Source organism: Octodon degus, unplaced genomic scaffold (genome assembly GCF_000260255.1).
Source record: "Octodon degus isolate 3935 unplaced genomic scaffold, OctDeg1.0 scaffold00052, whole genome shotgun sequence".
Classification (NCBI taxonomy): domain Eukaryota; kingdom Metazoa; phylum Chordata; class Mammalia; order Rodentia; family Octodontidae; genus Octodon; species Octodon degus.
In genome coordinates, this window is record NW_004524628.1 from 1,556,121 (window position 1) to 1,570,668 (window position 14,548).

Sequence of the window (14,548 nt, forward strand, 5' to 3'; positions counted from 1 at the left end):
CAATCCCCCAGCACCACATGCCAGCCAGCCCCGCCCCCTGGTGGGCTGAGCTGGCCACACACACAAAAATAAATAAATAAATAAAATTAAAAAAAAAATTATTAATGAACACAGGGATTTGTTCTAATGGTGTTATCATGTCTGCATCTTGTACAGCAAATAACCACTAGGAAGAATGTATGCAATGTGTTAATTATAGAAACTGTCCTACCAATTTGGTTTGAAATTGTCTCATTGCTATTTGTTTCTCAACAAAATTATGGGAAAAAAAGAAGTACCTAAGACCAAGCAGGATCTACTCCACAACGTAAGCTTCCTTATTCATCATTATTATCATGGAAGTAACACACCATACTAATACAGCTTAGGAAAAAGATTTTCTGCAACGTATAAAAAAAATTAAATACAAGATCCCTGTATGATCCAGCCATCCCACTTGTAGATATATAACCCAAAGGCACTGAAAGCAGGACTCAGGAGGCATCTGTGATCCAGCGTTCATGGCAGCACGATGGCCAGAACCTAGAAGCAGCTCACGGTCAGCGACGGATGAGCAGAGAAACTCGGAGGTACAGCTGCACCATGGAGATGGAATTGGCAGTTCTCACACATGCCATGACATGTGCTCGACCTGATGACCCCTGAGGACACTGCAGCGGGAAATAAGTCAGTCACAACAGTCAAGTTCACAGACAGGAAGCAGAGCACCGGGCAGAAGCGAGGCAAGATGAAAGTACACGCGCTGTTCAACGGGCACAGAGCTGCGGAAGGAGGTGATGAAGATCTGGTGACATGCAGGCAACGGCTGCGCAGCAAGCACGCACTTGGCCTCACGCTGAAGTGTGCCAAGTGGTAAACTGTGTTATGCACATTTGCCATAAAAATAAAGCAGGAACCAGTCCACTGACCAAATCTGGTACAATATGAGCATCAGTATAAATGATAGCAACAGCTGGGCATGGCGACAAACCCATCAGCCCAGCACTCTGGAGGCTGAAGCAGAAGAATCATCTCGAGTTCAAGGCCAGCCTGGACCACACAGTGCGACCCTGTCTCAAACCCTTCCCTGCATAAAGATAGTAACAGATGAGATTAAAAACAAGCATCTATAAATCTATGCTGATGCAAAAGAGTAAGTGGGGGAGTCCTCACCAAGCAGAAATGGCAGAGCAGAAAACATTTAGCAACCACCACAGTAATAATTAACTCAGGAGAGAATAAATGGAATAGTGAGAACTCAGCAAAGAACTAGTGGACTAACGGGTAGAAATTAGAGGAGGAAAAGATCTTTCACTTGGCCCATTTTTCCACAAATTACTTAGCACAGAGAAAAACAGTGACTGTACAGTCAATAACCGAAAGAAAAGAACCTTAAAGAGATTAAAGTTAACATCGCCACACGACAAACCAACATCATGTGCTTTCTGAAATGATGCCCAGAATCACAGCAAGAGAAAATAACACACAAACCTAAAGTAAGCGGTGGTCTACACAGCAACTGCTGGCGCTCTAGTGGAACTACTGAAAAACGCATGAGCACAACAGGTCTGCCGCTGACTCCAATGGATAAGGCAAGATTCTGCCACAGCACAGGCACCTCTGGAATGAGCTTTAACGCAGCCCTGACATGGATTCCCTCAGATTGCCATGGGGCTGCCTCATCAACCAGAAAAAGACTAAAAGAGAAGGTCAAGGGATATGTCAACTGCAAAGGCTGGAGATTACCTTAAAACGACGGAGCGAATCTGCGATGCCAGGGGCGAGCTCCTTGTCCACCCAGCCCAGCACAACGCCATCCAGCAGGACAGGGTAGCACTCACTGTATGGTCGATGTGGCGCTCCATCAACAGGTGTGACCCCTGGTGCAGGAAACAAGGAGAATGGTCGATCAGGTGCTGCAGGAAACACTTCCTGGTCCTCTAGGTGGACTTATCCATCAATGGACCCCTAACTGTCCTATCTTTAAAGCAAGTATATTTCCATATTGTTTGCATGAGTAAAAATCACTCAAGTAAGGACAAAGAGAAATGACCTGCCTGCTGTGAATGGACTAACTGGGGACAGAGTGTAAGGGAGGCTTTCTGCTGTACACCGTCTTGTATTCTGATCTCTGAACCATTCAAATGTGGCAGCTTTTTCAAAAAAAAAAAAAAAAAAAAAAAATCTAATTCTAGTTGATCCTCATTTGCAGATCCCCTATTTGCAAATTTATCCACTTGCTACATTTTTTTTTTTAAATCCTAATACTGTGGGCTCTTTCAGCATCCTGGGGCAAAAAGTGAGTCACCAATACACATGTTTTGCTTCTTGTCTCTGCTCTTACTCTGTCTGTAAGTGTCCTTCTCAAGGTCTGATCAATGCTACAAGCTTTTTGCATTTTTTTGGGCAGAACCAGGGATTGAACTCAGGACCTTTCCCTTGCGAGGCAAGCGCTTATTCTACTGAGCCATCTCTCTGGCCCTTTTTTTTTTCTTTTTGCATTTTTGCTGGGGATTTTAAGATGGCCCCCAGGCCTGGGAGATAGCTCAATGGCATAGGGGCTGCCTGGAAAACTCAAGGTCCTGAGTTCAAGCCCCAGTACCAAAATAAAAGATGGCCCCCAACTGTCATGTTTGATAGGCTCTGGCCCTACTATGAGTTGCTGAATTACTATGGTGGTCATCTAACATGGCTGAAGTCCTTAAAATACTTCCCCTCTTCTCCAACCCAGTCCAGGGTGCAATTTCCTTTCACCTTTCCCACCACCTCAGGGAAGACCCCAATCAGCTCCTCAGATATTTCTTTTTTAAATTTTTTAAAAATTTTATTTATGTGTGTGTGTGTGTGTGTGTGTGTGTGTGGCCAGCTCAGCCCACCAGGGGGCAGGGCTGGCTGGCATGTGGTGCTGGGGGATTGAACCGCGGTTCCTGTGCTTTGCTAAGCTTGTTCTAAGTAGGTGCTTTAGACCACTGAGCCATCTCACCAGCCCCTCCTCAGATATTTCTAAACATCCCCTCAAACTCCACCCCTAGTAGAAGTCCTTAAAAACCTCAGCTTCCTTTGTCTCAGGTCAGAGGATCCACCTGACCCATCTGCTGTCTGTCCTCTTCATGTCTTTGGAGTTAATAAAGGCTTCTTTTATCTTTCCTATCTCTTTATTGCGCCTCTGAAAAACCTATCAGTGCTGAAGTGGTCTGATGATGTTCCTAAAAGCAAGGCAGTGGTGTGCCAAAACTAGTTTTCCTTGCAGCACAAAGAGAGAAATTACATTGATTATATCTTCTGAATGTCGATTATTTCTCAGTTACGTTCTGAGGCTCCCTTCTCGAAGGTCATTCTCTAACTGGGAGAAATACTTTTAAGCAGAATTTTTTTGTTTTAATTTTATTTATTTATTTATTTATTGCTGTACCGGGGATTGAATTCAGGACCCTACACTTGCCAGGCAAGCGCTTATTCTCCTGAACTATCTCCTTGGCTCTTTTTTTTTTTTTTTTGGCAGAACCGGGGATTGAACTCAGGCCCTTGTGCTTGCCAGAGAAGCACTTATTCCACTGAGCCATCTCCCCGGCCCCTCCCTGGCTCTTTAACAGAAATTTCTTCATCCCTGACTTTCTGGCTGTCTGAGGATATCTACCACCTCAACCCTACAAACTGGAAGTTACACTATATAAACCTCAATTCTACTGGAGACCACACCCACACACTACCAAGGCCCAGCACACTTCTGCTTTGTAAATAACAGCAGCAGAACTCTAGCGTGAGAAGATGATAAAACACCCAAAGGCTGATCTCTTTACCAGTGAAGGTAACTACAATCTACAAGAATAGTAGGACAGCTCCCTAGTCAAAGCAGAGACAGTTGCAAGGCTACCAAGAGGAAAGACCTATGACATCAGGCTGTACAGCGGTTCCTCAGTTCATGAAACTTCTTTCCATGATTCTGGTTGCAAACTGAGTTGGATGAGAACAAAGTCAAATTCAATGATCAGGTTCAGTGTTGACCTTATGGGAAAATTTGATTTGTCTGAGGCAAAAATCATTCAGAGAATCAAGCTTGTGAACAGAGGAACCATTGTACCAGACAATCTCCTTTTCAACTGTCTTCCTGGGGCCAGGGACATAGCTCAGCAGCACAGTGCCTGGCTGGCAAGCGCAAGGTCCTGAGTTCAGTTCCCAGGATAAAAAAAATGAACCATCTTTCTGCAAACCAACTTTTCTTTTTTCTTTTTTTGGCAGAACTGGGGATTGAACTCAGGCCCTGTGTCTACTTAAGAGATGCAAGGGTATACAAGAGGTCGCACAATAACTTCTAAATTTTTACCATTAATTGCTCCTGATCTACTGAAAATAGCCCAGCTCCTACACAGTGAAAAAGAATTCTTGTAAGAATTCTCTAACGAATCCCCACAAGAACGTGACTCCATGGTTTGCTGCTCTTAAACCCAGAAAACCAGAGAGGGCTGCCTACGGGTGAGTGCCACTTACCCAAGCTGCAGAGCAAGGCTGGGATAGCTGTTGTGTATGCAAACTGCGTGACGACCTCACAGATGGCAGTTAGGTGGTTCATCAGACCACAGGGTGCCCCGTCCGGGGTGTTCACAGGACAGAGGAAGCCCCAGGACTCTGGCAGCAGCCTGCGCACCGTGGTGGTCCTCATCTTGGCAAAATCACCTCCTCTGTGCACACAGCGGAAGTGGGAGAGGTAGCGAATGAAGTTCAGCTTGTCGGCCACAACACAGAGTCCAGAATCCTGCATGAAGCCAAGACCTTAATAAAACAAAAGTCATTCAGTAACAGGTCAACTTTTAAGAAGTTCACTTCTCGGGCTTTGGAACTGCCAAAACCTCAGCGCACTCTAGAGATCACAAACTGGGTTACTACACGGTGACTCTGTGAGTTCTGACGAACGGGAAGTTTACAGAAAATAATTCTTAAACCCTCAGGTTTACTGTATTCACTCCAACTGGCAGCCTACGTCCTACCACTCTTCGTCCTCTGTACAAGCATCTGTTAGCAAACTAACAAAAGAATCTGTGTCAGTAGAACATATATTAAAAAATAAAGAAAAAAAGGTGTTTTTTTTTTTCTCCCTGTATCCCAACTACTACTTTTTAAGCTTCGCAGATCATTCACATAGCTTGGGGATGGCTATGCATAACGACCTTTGCAGACCTTCCGCTAGTAAGCCTTCCTCAGACACCTAAATGGTCTGTAGTGTTCCTGGAGGCAAAGAAGTGTATTTGGTCATTAGAATTAGATTTAAGTCACATAGGCCAACAGACATTTATCAAACTATAACATGAAGGGGGCGGTTTCCCATGGTGACACACAAATCTACATTATGCAAATAACCTGCAAAATATTATGAGGCAAAGCCTATTAAATTTTACCTGTTTTTGAACGCAAATTCCCAGTAGCAAGAAGATATTCAAAAGGCCTTGTCAGGTCTCCTCCCATGCTAAAAATCTTCATCAAGTTTTCGGTGTTCATGGACACGTTGGTCTTCTGAGCCCTCTTATCTAATGCTATTTTGACAGACACTAACCAAGCTTCCATTTTCTCCTGAAAAGAAAAATTTTATCAATGTTTTAACTGCCACAAGTTGCACATTTACTCACATAATCTGTACAATCCGTAACAGTGGACCACTCATACACTTGATGTGCATACTGGGAAACAACTTTTCAGTGCACTACTAGAGGCCGGGTATTTCTTTGTCTTTTTCATTATGAGTTGAACATGTGCACTGACTCACATCCCCAGCATCTTTCTACTTTGTATTTTGAGACAGGATCTCGCTGAATTGCCTAGGCTGGGCTCAAAACTTCCAATCTTCCTTCCTCGGCCTCCTAGAGTGCTGGGATCACAGGCACGTGTACTATGTTCTGCATGAGACCAGGCATTATTTAAAACACAAGACACAAACTACTGTGAGTCATGGCTTCGTAATTCAGCAGTGTGAACATGGAGGCTGGAGAGTTCTTTGTGTGAGGGGCAGCACTACATGAATTTAGGATGCTCAGCAGTGCCCCTGGCTCCTATCCATAGTGCCAGGCTCTCTCACTGGTTGGTCAGCAGTCATGGTTGAATCTGGCGTGGACACTTTGAGCTCTAGGTTGCTTTCTTCCTGAGAACACTACAGGGACTGCTGCTGTGGTCTCCCAGGCCTATGGCAGAAGGGGGAGATGCCACAGACAGAGTGAGCTGCTTCTTCATTATCTGCCAGTGAAGAACACAAGGGACAGCAGTGTGATAGCCCCAGTACAATCACTTGATCGCACCAGATGTCACGTGCCTTCCGCCAACGTTCAGTGAAATGGCAAAAGTAGTGTGAGATCCATTTTCTGTCACTGTCGCATTACATTCTGAAGACTGTCTTCATGTCTCAAATTCAGATTGGGGAGCTTAAATATGGTTGGTGAAAGGTCAGGAACTGAGATACTCTTAAGCAATGGACTCTCCCTCAAGCGGTTTCCTTTTTCACAGTTTCCCTGTTGCCAACACAGAGCAAGCACCTTAATGGCTTACTCTTGAAGACACACTCCTAACGGGGTGGCACCACGGCCCTCATGCTTCAGTGCAAGGGCAGAGCTGGGAGATGCACGCTGGCCTTTATGGGAAACACTACAGATACCTTTGCTGCCCAACTTGAATTTGTATTGAAATTTCTCAATTTAAATTTTATGGACAGAGCAGATAGAAACAACAAAACAAAAATCTTACCTTTTAGGGAGAATTTAAATAACAATGACTAGACAGGAAATTAGATTTTTTTTTTTTAAATTTTTATTTATTTATTTATTTATTTATTTATTTATTTGTGTGGCCAGCTCAGCCCACCGGGGGCGAGGCTGGCTGGCATGTGGTGCTGGGGGATTGAACTGCGGTCCCTTTGTTTTTGCTAAGCTTGTTCTAAGTAGGCGCTTTAGACCACTGAGCCATCTCACCAGCCCAGGAAATTAGATTTGTAAAGGCTTTAGTCCTCTCCATCCCTGTCCAACTACATGACCTCTTAGAGTAAGTCTTTTGGAGATCATGTGCAAAATATAACATGCCTGCAGCCTTCAATGTCCTTATGAAATCACTGGTACAGCCGGCTAGCGCCTCTGCACGATCCGTGCGCCAGTGCAGTCAGTTCTCACAGCTCCCAGGGGTCATGTTCTATGCTGTCACTGTAAACACCAACTTAGTGAGGACTGAGCCATCGCTCCTAGGGGAACACAGGGCTCAGTTCTGCAAGTCCCTGCTCAGATTGCTCGACAACCGATCAATATGTAACACGCTGTTTCATGTGATTCTGCTCAAAGGAACCTGATTTGACATACAGTGCTGCTCCCTATACTGCACTCAGGGAAAGAACAGCGTTCTGCATTTGGAAACCCTAGGCAACACTCCAGCGCTGTGCTTGGGGGTCGTTTAAATGGCAAAAAAACGCAAAATGGTGGGAGAAAAATATAATGCTAAGTCAAAAGGGACCCTTGCTTGTATACAATAGCTGAAGAAAGCCAATGTGACCTTGTTTGACCTCACGTAGGAACATGCATGAATCAGACCAGAAAGTTTCACTGCTCTGCCCAGGTCTGTGAATGGCTAAGAAAGTGCTGACTGCAAATAAATGCTATAAATTTTAGCATATGGGCTATTTATTATTGATGTTATGACCAGGATTTGCTGTTACCTTGAGGCTATCTTAAAATTTTAAACATGTAGGCATAGTTGCACATACCTGAAACCCCAGCACTCTGGGAGACTCAGGCAAGAGCCCAGCCCAGGTAACCTGGTGAGACCCTATCTCAAAATTTAAAAATTAAATAAAAAAGGGCTGGTGATGATAGCTCAATGCAAAGACCCTGGGTTCATTCCTAGCACCAAAAATAAAAATATTAAATTACTGCACCGGGTGTAAGCTAGGATTTTTTATCCAGTCCCTTATGGTTACACAGGCTATGCAAAATGCCACAACCACACATGATAAACATGCCGAACACAGGGGGGCGAGCTGTGGCCACACTACTCCAGGAGACAGATGGTACAGGGGGAAGCAGCACGCATCTACCTTCAGAAACATGAGGAACAGCTGACCAGGAGTGAGGATTTCTTGATTCACTAAGCTATCAGGATTCTCCTCCATACACTCTCCTTTAGCTAAAGCAAAGAGCTTCCGGGTCATAAAACAAAGCAGGTAAAATTTCTCAGTATTGGATTTCAGGTGGATGCAGATGCACTGGCTGTAAAACAGAGGAAGAAGCTTGAAACATATCAGTTGCTAACCCCATTTAAAGTCCTACTGACCGAGGACCTGGTTCACATTTACTTTAAAATAAAAAGTTCTTACTACAAAAAAAAGACACTCTTCATCTTTACCAGCAACATTAGCCAAAGGACCAAAGACCATTACGAAGTCTAGAGCTATGCTGGCCAATGTGGCCATGTGATTAATTGAAATACGAATACAGCTGCCCTGGCCATGGCTCAGGCGGCCAGTATGCGCTGTGTAGCTTCACAGTGGATGGCACTGGCCTCCAGCCAGGCTCCTTTCCATGTCACAAAGTCCCACTGTGGGGGAACAAGGCAACATGGTGCCTATGACAAAAAGAAAAGTGCCTATCTATGTGCAGCCAAAGCCACTAAGTAAATGACGAGCTACACTAATGACTAGGTGTCTAAAGTACTATGTGACACTGCTCAGCAATGTCCAAATGAGTAATTATCTCAAAATAAAAAGTACAAGAAAAAGGGAAGAAAGTCATGGTAAGAAGAGAGAAGAGTAAGGCTAGCCATCGAGAGAAAGCTGGTTCTAACTGGCCAGGACCAGAATTCTGCCCCAGGGCCACTCTGATGACTCCTGAGCAGGCACTGCAGTCCACGACATCCCTCCCCAAGCTCCCACCCCCACCCCCCACTCAGGCCAAGACGCGTACTTAAACAGGAACTCCGAAGCTTGCTCATTCGAGTACCAGTCAGGAAGGCTGAGCTTCACTCTGAAGCACTCGCCCAGGTAGTTAAGGACCTGCTTCTGTGTGGAACAGCCCTCTTCCATCACAATCCTTAGCATCTGAGAAACAGAGTTCCTAAAGAAAGAGTCTTCCTCTTTTCCCTTGATGAGCTCCTGAAAAATCTGATAATCAGAAAAGCTGACCAGTGCCTAAAAAAAAAAAAAAAAAAAAGTTTTGTAAATCATTCACCAATGACTAAAATACTTAGTTACAATTCTCTCCTCTAATATTTTTAATACTCAAAAAAAAAAAAAAACAAAAAAACAAAAACAAAGCTCCACACTACTGCTGAATTGAACTCTCCAAAACAAAGATTTCCTCATGAGATACCCATGTAGCGAGACAGTCCTGGGGAGCCACACTCAGTTGGGGTTTGTTTGCATGACCAAGAAAATCATCGAGACAGGAGAAGAGCCTCTCCAGGATGGGCTGCGAAGGACACTTTGGCTCCTGCCTTGCTCTCTTGGCTGCTGTCTAGAGCAGTGGTGGTGAACTTCAGAGCTCTTGATGGCACAAAGCCTGCTATGGCGCACGCAAGGGAACGTGGCTGAGAGGAGCTGGGCCTGATCAGAGCCAGCACCGACTCACCAGCCAAGTGAGCAAACCGCTGGGAAGCAGACCCTCCAGCCCTGGCCAAACCTTTAAGGTGGCCCAGGGGTAGCTAAGCAGCATAAACCCTGCCTGGCAAGCGCCAGGTCCTGAGTTCTATCCTTGGTACCCTCCCCTGCCCCCAAAAAATCTTTAAAGTGATCACAGTGCCTACTGACATCTCATCGCGACTTCCTGAGACCCAGCCAGGCCATCCATGCTCAAGGCCCCGAGCCACGGGAACTCAGAGGAATGTTCACTGATGCTGGAAGCTGCTGAGTCTTGGAGCGATGTGTTGCGGAGCAGTAGCTAACTGGAAGAACATGCTCTTAAACAAAAGAACCGATCCAGGGTACACAGGATATAACCCCCAGGGAATCCTCTCACGACAAAAGAAATGGAGGGGCTGGGGAGATAGCTCCGCGGCCTAAGTGCCTGCCTGGCAAACAAAAAAGACCTGGGTTCAATCCCCGCCACTACATGCAGTGCTGGCCCGAGAACTCCAGCTCACTGTGCTGCCCTGAAACCAGGAGTGGTGGCGCTCGCCTGTAATCCCAGCACTGAGGAGGCTGAAACAGGAGAATCACTACAAGTCTGAACTGTGTAGCGAGACTGTGTACCAAATAAATACATAAAATTTTAAAAAAGAAAGAAAGAAATGCATTCGCTGAGTCATACCTTAAGTGCAAACCCCAAAGGAAGAAAAAACAGTTCCTTCCGGTAAATGAAGTTTAACATAACGGTGCCATTTTCCAAGTAGTGAAGGTTCATATTGACAGCAGAATGCTCTCCCCTCACGCAGTGGATGGAGATCCCTATTGAACAAACAAAAATCATAAGCTTGTAATACGGCAGATGCTTCAACTGTTATATTTTTCTGAATTATATTATTCTTAGACATAATTAAAGCTAAATCACTATGCTTAATAAAAAATGCACCCTGGGAAGCAAGTATGTCCCCAGGTTGTGACATCTGCTATCAAGTAACCGAAGCCACGCCTCTATCTGGGCTTCCGAGGCTCCCTCCAGCACCGTGTCCATGTCTTGCACAGTACTGCATATTCCAGGCACCCACAGCGCAGGGCTGTCCCTACCACTTGGTGGCGTCTGATCAAGACGCGGTGGCTTGACCCAACAACGCTAATAAGGAAAGCAGAACTCCAGAGTTTTAGGTTATCTCAGCTTCAGGCAAAGACTGCTACGATGTGTTACATCAACTCAAACCAGCGAATAAACGCCTAGACATGCTGGCAAGCTCAAAGACCAAAAGTTTATTTTGAAAGACGGGATGATACTCTGGGCTTTGGCACTGAGCGACATTCGTGGCATTTTGTTTTTAATTTTGAGACAGCATCATTAAGTTGCCTAGGATGGGCTTGAACCTGGATCCTCCTGACTCAGCCTCCCATTGCGCTGGGATTAAAGTTAGGCACCACCATGCCTGGCTTGAGACACCATTTTTCTAAATGATATAATGTGACAACAATCAGAGTGTTAGCTCATTACGCCTGACTATGGACCAATCTAAGTGCTCTGCGCGTGTTTAAGGTAGGTTAGGCCACACCATATGCTCAGTACATTAAGTGCACTTCAATGAATGTATTTCCAGCTAAGGACGGCTTTGTCAGTGTATGATGCCATGAACTGAGGAGTTTCCGTACAGCGTGTAATGATTACCATAATTAAATTACCTAAAACATCAGTCACCACCCCAGTTACCATCTGTGTGCGTACAAACACTCACCTGCTGGAGTCAGAACATTTAAAATCTGCCTTACTAAATGTCAAATAAACAAAACAATATCAACTATAGTAACTATACTATAACTTAACTCATAACTAAAATTTGTTCCCTTTGATCAATCTCTCCATTTCTTCCTCTACCTCCCTTAAGAATTTTTCAGTATGAATCTTAACCCAAATAACTAATAGCAAAATAAAAATTATATAAGAGAAAAATGTTAAAGATATCTATAAAGATGTACCTTTTAATTTTTTTTTTTTTTTTTTTTTTTTTTTTTTTTGCGGTACTGGGGATTGAACTCAGGACCCTGTGCTTGCCAGGCAGGCACTTACTCTACTGAGCTATATTCTTATTCTCCCCAGCCCCTAAATTTTTTTTTTTTTAATGTAATTAGTACAAGGTCTTACTACACAGATTGAACTCGTAGTGATCCTCCTGTTTTCAGCCTCCCAAAGCAACCATGCCCAGTCTCATTTTAAATTTTTTTATTAGCATTATTTTTTGTATTTAGTTTTCTGAGACACGGTCTCACTATGTAGGTCAGGCTGGCTTTGAACTCAGCATGTAGCACTTGCTGGCTTTGAATTCACAATGATCTTTCTGCCTCGGTCTGTAGGTCTCTAAATTGCTGGGATTACAGGTGTATACACTACCACATCTGGGAAATATGTATCTTTGCCTTTTTCTTTTCTTTTTCAGACAGGGTCTCGCTATGCAGTTCAGGCTGGCTTTGAACTCACTTTATAGCCCAAGATAGGCTCGAACTCACAATGATCCTCCTGCCTCAACCTCCCCAGTGCTGGGATTATAGGTATGTGTCACCATGCCCAGTTCTGATGCACTTACTCTTTAAAAAAAAAAAAATTTAAGCTTTTGTAAAAGAACATTCCAATGATCACTAAACTTACCAAACTGAGTATAGCCAGGCCCTCTGCTTTTCCACTTTGGTCTTACCAACGCAATGGGGAAATTCCTCCGAGGCATAATTAGCATTCGGATGACCTTTTCAATGCCATTGATTATAAAATATCCTCCCATTTCCTGCCAAAGAGATAAATTATAACTTGTTAAACACAGGCACATGACTGACTGTAAGCAAGAACCTTTTTTCAAAATGGGTGGACCACTCAGAAGGGAATACACTGGTGAAAGGAGCTGGGGACTCTGAAAAGAGTAAAGATGCAAGAGCAGCAGTCTTCTTGAGGATGTCAGAAAGGTCTGAGGGAGACAGCACGAAAAGAAAACGGGGCACCGGCCTCTACCAGACAGGTACAACCTAACTGGTCTTTCTGTTCTCCTAAAATGACTGCAATCTTCAAATAATAATAATAAAAAAAAAACCAAAAACACAACTCCAAAGAGATGTCTAAAGAGAAGAATGGGACCATTTTGCTTCCATATGGTTTACCAAATACGTAAAACAAAGCTGGTTGTATGAAAACTGGAAACTAGAAACATGGTTAGCTATGTTCTTGAAAATATTTTCAAGAAAAGACTTTCAATAGCTCCGGTCAATATCAATTCTACCAGGCATGGTGGTGCACACCTGTAATCCCAGCACTCAGAAGGCTGGGCAGGAGGAACACTGTGAGTTCGAGACCTGCTTGAGCTAAAAAGTGAACTCCAGGCCAGCCTGAACTGCACAGTGAGACCCTGTCTCCAAAAGAAAAAAATACATACTTCTGCAATAAAAAGCTACCACTAAACAAACACATGCTAGCTGCTTTAATTAATAGTTAACCCTCACAATAATGAATAGGAAGCTATTATATCCATTTTCAGTAGAGGAAACTGAGGCTCAGGAGATTAAACTTTCCAAAGCAACAAAATTGGCAAGTGGACAAGCTGGACAGCAGACCAAGAGCTGACATCAGAAACCCTCTTTCCACCATATTTTTTCGTACTGGGGGTCAAACTCAGGACCCCGCACTTGCCAGGTAAGTGCTTATGCCACTAAGCGATCTCCCCGAGCCCACAAGGCTTCTTTTTCTCCTCCTTCCCAGCATACAACGCAGTGCCCTTACTACAGGCAGAGCAGATGTTGGGATTACTTCAACTCCACACAGCTGGGCCACCCGAGACAGTTAAAAGAAATGATGAGGACAGTGTATCAGTCACCAAGCATGCGGGCACACCCTTACTGTAGTTCAAGCAGGCATCCCTATAAACACTACTTTGCAGGTTAAGACAGCTTTTAAAAACAGTTCAGAAAAGTAGGGGCAAACCTCCTAGTTCTTCCTCCGAACAAGAATATTCACTAACCATAGGGCCTTTTCATACTGATGTAGCTCACAGTCACCTAGAGCCTTCCACAGCGTTCAGACAGGATGTTAATGCCCCACTTATCTAGAAATTGGAGCCTGGAGCAGAGACAGAAAACGTGCTCCCCTGGAGAAGGTCCTGTCTATACATTCCCAAGACAGGCCTTCACTAGCGTCACACAGCCCAGCCCCGGCGGTCACCTCAGCCTCCTCGTGGTGCTCAATGAGTGCTTTTGGAGGAAGGTTGTACAAGTTGCAAAGCCTGGACTTCACCATGATGGGAACGTGGCCAAGAAACTGCTTAATGATTCCTTTTGAAATTCCATTCACTGACCAGCTGATATCAACCTACGTGAAATAGGAGAAAAAAATAAATACCTGAATCTGTGAAGACAAAGGAAAGCTCTCAGTGAGAAAAAGAGAAAATTATAATTAAATCTCATGTTGCAGATTCAGAAGACAACAGCACTGAGAAAGCAAAAGTCCGGCATAAAACTTCTTTGGCAGAAACATGCGAAGAGCCACACGATGCCACTAATACTCACCGTCAGCCTCCCCCGGTAGGTACTCTTCCGGCCTCGGCATTCGGCCGGATAAACACTGAGCTCTTTGCAGATGGTCCCTTTGGGAACGGTGGGGGGACTGATGACAGCATCCACAATGGTAAGAGAGATCCGCTCATCTTGGAAAGCAAACTCAAAGGAGGGAATAGCCTGAAACACAATTCATACTATTAAATAAATGGCTTCCATTTTTCAAGGCATGTTTTCTCTAAGAAATTTGTTGCAAATCCCTTATGTTTAGCAAGCAACACAATGATACCAATAATGCCAAAGGACACTCCTTAAAAGGACAGTAAAGTGTATGCGCAGTCCACCCACAACCTTGCTAATCGCTAGGTTTGTTTTAGGCACCTGGCACAGCACAGAAACAGGCAGAAGGCGAAAGGGAAAGGGGCTTTATTTTCCTTGAGGACA

At 44.3% G+C, this 14,548-nt stretch overlaps 1 protein-coding gene across 1 annotated transcript in view; it reads right to left on the bottom strand.

Annotated features, from left to right (window-relative positions):
• Positions 1 to 14,548, bottom strand: part of Polr1b (RNA polymerase I subunit B) — a 36,965-nt gene that overhangs the window by 17,552 nt on the left and 4,865 nt on the right. The window contains exons 4-10 of the mRNA XM_023717362.1: positions 12,219 to 12,351; positions 10,245 to 10,381; positions 8,904 to 9,127; positions 8,039 to 8,210; positions 5,373 to 5,544; positions 4,468 to 4,749; positions 1,726 to 1,859 (exon numbers count right to left, since the gene is read on the bottom strand). Of these exons, the coding sequence (XP_023573130.1) occupies positions 1,726 to 1,859; positions 4,468 to 4,749; positions 5,373 to 5,544; positions 8,039 to 8,210; positions 8,904 to 9,127; positions 10,245 to 10,381; positions 12,219 to 12,351 (1,254 nt within the window). The remainder of the gene's footprint in view (positions 1 to 1,725; positions 1,860 to 4,467; positions 4,750 to 5,372; positions 5,545 to 8,038; positions 8,211 to 8,903; positions 9,128 to 10,244; positions 10,382 to 12,218; positions 12,352 to 14,548) is intronic.